The sequence below is a fragment of the Chrysemys picta genome, chromosome 2 (assembly GCF_011386835.1).
Source record: "Chrysemys picta bellii isolate R12L10 chromosome 2, ASM1138683v2, whole genome shotgun sequence".
NCBI lineage: Eukaryota > Metazoa > Chordata > Testudines > Emydidae > Chrysemys > Chrysemys picta.
The window spans coordinates 134,692,057-134,697,921 of NC_088792.1; the positions used below are offsets into that span (position 1 = coordinate 134,692,057).

The following is a 5,865-nucleotide window of genomic DNA, read 5'->3' on the forward strand; positions in this document are numbered from 1 at the left end:
CTGCCTTAATTAGTTCTAGAAAGTTCCTGAATGTTCTGGAATAGTCCCTGTGATCTTATCCAGGGAAAAGGGACCAGCCTTACCTGGAACTAATGTATCTACCTTCGACCACTCTCTGGTAGCCATCTGGCCTGACCCTGTTACACCTGTAAATCTGAGAAACACAAACCAAACCACAACACCACCACCCACAGCAAAACAAACCCCCCAATGAGAACAAAAACACTGCCAGAACACCACATGCTCCCTTCACTAGCCTGTCTGTTCCTCTGCCTGCCTCTTAGGGTATGTCTACACTACGGGATTAATCCAAATTTATATAATTCGGATTTGAAAAACAGGTTGTATAAAGTCGAAATGTATGCGGCCACACTAAGCACATTAATTTGGTGGTGTGCGTCCAAGTACCGGGGCTAGCGTCGATTTCTGCAGCGTTGCACTGTGGGTAGCTATCCCATAGCTATCCCATAGTTCCCGCAGTCTCCCGCGCCCATTGGAATTGTGGGTTAAGATCCCAGTGCCTGATGGGACAAAAAACATCGTCGCAGGTGGTTCTGGGTACAGCCTCACCTCCTCCCTCCCTCCTCCCTTCCTCCCTCCCTGCATAAAAGCAACGGACGGCAGACAACCATTTTCGCGCCTTTTTTCCTGGGTGGGTGAACACTGCAGACTCCATACCACGGCAAGCATGGAGCCCGCTGAGCTCAAGACAGCAGTCATGAACATTGTAAACACCTCGCGCGTTCTCGTGGAGTTTATGCTCAGCCAGGACCAGAAAAACGAGGCGAGGAGGCAGCGGCGGCGGCAGCGCAGTGACAAGCATGATGAGGACATTGACATGGACATGGACACGGACACTGATACAGAATTCTGTGAAACCACGGGCCCCGGTGCTTTGGAGATCATGTTGTTAATGGGGCAGATTCTATCCATGGAACGCCGATTCTGGGCAAGGGAAACAAGCACAGACTGGTGGGACCGCAGGTGTGGGACGATTCCCAGTGGCTGCGGAACTTTCGCATGCGTAAGGGCACTTTCATGGAACTTTGTGACTTGCTGTCCCTTGCCCTGAAACGCCAGAATACCAAGATGGGAGCAGCCCTCACAGTTGAGAAGCGCATGGCAATAGCCCTGTGGAAGCTTGCAACGCCAGACAGCTACCGGTCAGTCGGGAATCAATTTGGAGTGGGCAAATCTACTGTGGGGGCTGCTGTGATGCAAGTAGCCAAAGCAATCACTCAGGTGCTGCTACGAAAGTTAGTGACTCTGGGAAATGTGCAGGCTATAGTGGATGGTTTTGCTGCAATGGGATTCCCTAACTGTGGTGGGGCGATAGACGGAACCCATATCCCTATCTTGGCACCGGAGCACCAAGCCACCGAGTACATAAACCGCAAGGGGTACTTTTCAATGGTGCTGCAAGCACTTGTGGATCACAAGGGACGTTTCACCAACATCAACGCGGGCTGGCCGGGAAGGGTTCATGACGCTCGCGTCTTCAGGAACACTACTCTGTTTAAAGGGCTGCAGCAAGGGACTTACTTTCCGGACCAGAAAATAACCGTTGGGGATGTTGAAATGCCAATAGTTATTCTTGGGGACCCAGCCTACCCCTTAATGCCATGGCTCATGAAGCCGTACACAGGCAGCCTGGACAGGAGTCAGGAGCTGTTTAACTACAGGCTAAGCAAGTGCAGAATGGTGGTAGAATGTGCATTTGGCCGTTTAAAAGGTTGCTGGCGATCATTATTGACTCGCTCTGACCTCAGCCAAAGAAATCTCCCCATTGTTATTTCTGCTTGCTGTGTGCTCCACAATCTCTGTGAAAGTAAGGGGGAGACCTTTATGGCGGGGTAGGAGGCTGAGGCAAATCGCCTGGCTGCTGATTACGCGCAGCCAGACACCAGGGCGATTAGAAGAGCACACCAGGAAGCGCTGTGCATCAGAGAAGCTTTAAAAACCAGTTTCATGACTGGCCAGGCTACAGTGTGAAATATCTGTTTGTTTCTCCTTCATGAAAACCCGCCCCCTTTATTGACTGATTTTCTGTAAGGAACCCACCCTCCCCCTTCCCCCAGCTTTCTTTCAAACCAAATAAAGTCACTATCATTTAAAAATCATTTATTCTTTATTAATAGATTAGAAAAAGAGGGAGGGAACCCAGGTGGTATTTGGGAGGAGGATTGCTGGGAAGGAAAAAGCCACTAAGAAAAGGTTAAAAAAATGACAGCCTTTTGCTTGGGCTGTCTACTGGGGTGGAATGGGAAGGTGTACGGAGCCTCCCCCCCCGCGTTCTTACACGTCTGGATGAGGAGGATACGGAACATGGGGAGGGGGGAGAGTGGAACAGGGGCTGAAGCGGCAGTCTGTTTTCCAGCAGCCATTCCTGAAGCTCCACCAGACGCTGGAGCATGTCTGTTTGCTCACGCAGCAGCCCCAGCGTTGCATCCTGCCTCCTCTGATCTTCCTGCCGCCACCTCTCATCTCGAGCGTCTCTCCTCTCCTCACGTTGGTCCCTCCTCTCCTCACGTTGGTCCCTCCTGTCCTCACGTTGGTCCCTCATGTCCTCACGTTGGTCCCTCCTGTCCTCACGTTCACTGGCTTCTTTCCTATACTTTGAAACTGTTTCCTTCCACTCATTCAGATGAGCTCTGTCACTGCGGCTGGATTCCATAATTTCAGAAAACATCTCGTCTCGCGTTCTCTTCTTACGACGCCTTATCTGTGATAACCTTCGGGATGGAGGAGGGAGGCTTGAGGAATTTGCAGCTGCTGTAGGGAGGGGAAAAAAGAGAGAATTGTTTAAAAAGCTACATTTTGCAGAACAATGCTTATACTCTTTCACGGTGACCAACACTATTCACATTACATAGCACATGTGATTTCTGTGCAAGGTCGCATTTTGCCTCTTAATGCTGAGTGCCTGTGGCTTTGCTGCTAGAGATCACAGGTCTGGGCAACAGAATTCGGCTTGCATGCGGCCATGGTAAGCCATTGTCTTACAGCTTCTGTGCCCTCCTTTCCCACATACCAAGCATAGCCTGTAGAGTGCTGCGGTTTTTCTGTTAACATTCAGCAGCAGCAGAAAACAAACTAACCACCCCCCCCTCTCGCCATGAATTCTCTGGGATGATCGCTGTACCCCTCCCCCCCACCGCGTGGCTGGTATCAGGGAAGATCCCTGCAGGCACCAAACTAACCACCCCCCCCGCCGCCGCCCCCCTCCCGCCATGAATTCTCTGGGATGATCACGGTACCCCTCCCCCCACCGCGTGGCTGGTAACAGGGAAGATCCCTGCTAGCCAAACGCGAAAAACTCAGGGCCAATTTCCCATCTGCGCTTGGCTAACTGCAGGGAAGGATTTATTTTCCGCCACAGGCAAACAGCCCAGTAGGAACGGCCACCTCTGTCCCCTTAATTAAGTTCCCGTATTTCAACCAGGTTACTAGGAGTGATATCACTCTCCTGAGGATTACACAACAAGATAAAGAACGGATGTTGCTTGAATGCCAGCAAACACCGGGACCATACGCTGCCAGGCTTTGTCAGGCAATGATACCAGATTACTTGCTGCAAGCATGGCGTGGTCAAGTGTCCTACCATGGAGGACGGAATAAGGATGCACTGCCCAGAAACCTTGTGGCAAGGCTTTTGGAGTACCTCCAGGAGAGCTTCATGGAGATGTCCCTGGAGGATTTCCGCTCCATCCCCAGACACGTTAACAGACTTTTCCAGTAGCTGAACTGACCGCGAATGCATCCCAAGTCCTCAGGGCAAAGTAATCATTAAAAACCGTTTGCTTTTAAAACAAGTTTTATATTTTAAAAGGTAAACTCACCTGAGGTCCCTTCCATGGGGTCAGAGTCTTGGGTACTGGCTTGGGAGGCTTGGGAGGGTACTTCAGTCAGGGTGAGAAAAAGATCCTGGCTGTTGGGGAGAACGGAGTGCTGTGTGCTCTCTGCAAGCTCATCCTCCTCCTCCTCCTCCTCCTCCTCCTCTCCCCCATCGGCAGAATCCTCAGGCGTCGCTGATGAGACTATCCCCGACCCAGAATCCACGATCACAGGTGGGGTAGTGGTGGCAGCCCCCCCTAGAATTGCATGCAGCTCGGCGTAGAAGCGGCATGTCCGCGGCTCTGACCCGGAGCGACCGTTTGCCTCCTTTGTTTTTTGATAGGCTTGTCTGAGCTCCTTGACTTTCACGCGGCACTGATCAGAGTCCCTATTGTGGCCTCTCTCCATCATGCCCTTGGAGATTTTTTCAAAAGTTTTTGCATTTCGTCTTTTAGAACGAAGTTCTGCAAGCACTGAATCCTCTCCCCATACAGCGATCAGATCCAGTACCTCCCTCACGGTCCATGCTGGTGCTCTTTTTCGATTATCAGCCTGCATGGTTACCTGTGCTGATGAGCTATCTGTGGTCACCTGTGCTCTCCACGCTGGGCAAACAGGAAATGAAATTCAAATGTTCGCGGGGCTTTTCCTGTCTACCTGGCCAGTGCATCCGAGTTTAGATTGCTGTCCAGAGCGGTCACAATGATGCACTGTGGGATAGCTCCCGGAGGCCAATACCATCGAATTGCGGCCACACTATCCCTAATTCGAAATGTTGAAATCGATTTTGGCGCTACTCCGCTCGTCGGGGTGGAGTACAGAAATCGATTTAAAGGGCCCTTTACATCGAAATAAATAGCGTCGTTGTGTGGACGGTTGCAGGGTAAATTCGAATTAAAGCTGATAAATCCGAATTAAAGTCGTAGTGTAGACCAGGCCTTAGTCTTCCCCCCAAACTCCCCTTGCAAACTCCCACTCAAACTCCCCTGTTTACAGCTCTGTTTGCTGGCTCCTGTGCCGCTGCAGCTGACTGTTATCATTCCACAAGTTTTTGTGATGCCCATTATATGAATATCCTCATTTAAGATTAGGCACTCAAGTTCACCCATTTTAGTATTTAGACTTCCTAGCATTTGTATTCAAGTGCTTTAAAATGTCACTTTTTAGTTGTCTATATTCATGTGATGTAATTGAATGGAACTTTTTCATTTGACTGTTTCTCTTCAGTTTCTACCCATACTTTATCAACTTATATCCTCTCCTCTTTACTAGGATATAGAGAAACCCTGTTAATAGATCCTCCCCTATGCAATGTCTTTGTCTGAACTGTGTGCTCCTGTGTACCTGTCAGCTTTTCCCCAGCCCTTAGTTTAAAAACTCATCTATGACCTTCTTTAATTTTACATGTCAGCAAGCTTGTTCCATTTTGGTGTAGGTGGAGCCCATCCTTCCTATATAACAGGGGTGGTCTACCCATAGCTTGCGAGCTGCATGCAGCTCTTTTACAGTTAAAGTGTGGCTCACGGAGACCCCACTCTCCCATTCTCTGCCTACCAGACTGGGGCGGCGGGGAGTTCAGGGTTTCTGCCCTGCAGCAAGTTGATGGGGCTAGGGGCTTCTACCAGAGACAACTGGTGTCTGCTGAGAGTGGGTGGGGGTGTATTTTAAAAGTTTGCCCCCCAACATCTTGAGTCATCCCCCCCAGATATGCCCCCCTTTACCCTCAGTGCAGCTCCCAGGCGTTAACGCTGCATGAAGAGGAACTGCAGGTGGGGCTGCTGCTCCAATTCCGCAGGAAGAGGCAGCAGCAAAACAGCAGCTCTCCCTGCAGCTCCCAGCTGTTTGCCACTGCCTCTCCTCCAGCTCTCAACTTGCCAGCTCCAGCAGCTGCCATGCAGGAAAGAGGCCCAGTCGCACCATGAACTGAAGGGGGCCAGCAAAACCTGGAAAAAATATGTATGGGGGGCCAAATGGACAGCATGGGCAGATGGAGGGAGGGAAGCAGAGGCTGGGGACTTGGAAAGGCTTGTA

At 50.7% G+C, this 5,865-nt stretch overlaps 1 protein-coding gene across 1 annotated transcript; it reads right to left on the reverse strand.

Annotated features, from left to right (window-relative positions):
- Positions 1-1,126: 1,126 nt before the first annotated feature.
- LOC135981497 (SRRM2 protein homolog rsr-2-like) lies at positions 1,127-4,773 on the reverse strand. Its single transcript, XM_065584233.1, has 2 exons — positions 3,840-4,773; positions 1,127-2,772 (listed from the first exon to the last, which is right to left on the reverse strand). Exons 1-2 carry the CDS (start codon positions 4,390-4,392, stop codon positions 2,216-2,218), a joined length of 1,110 nt encoding a protein of 369 aa, XP_065440305.1. The 5' UTR covers positions 4,393-4,773; the 3' UTR covers positions 1,127-2,215.
- Positions 4,774-5,865: the final 1,092 nt, after the last annotated feature.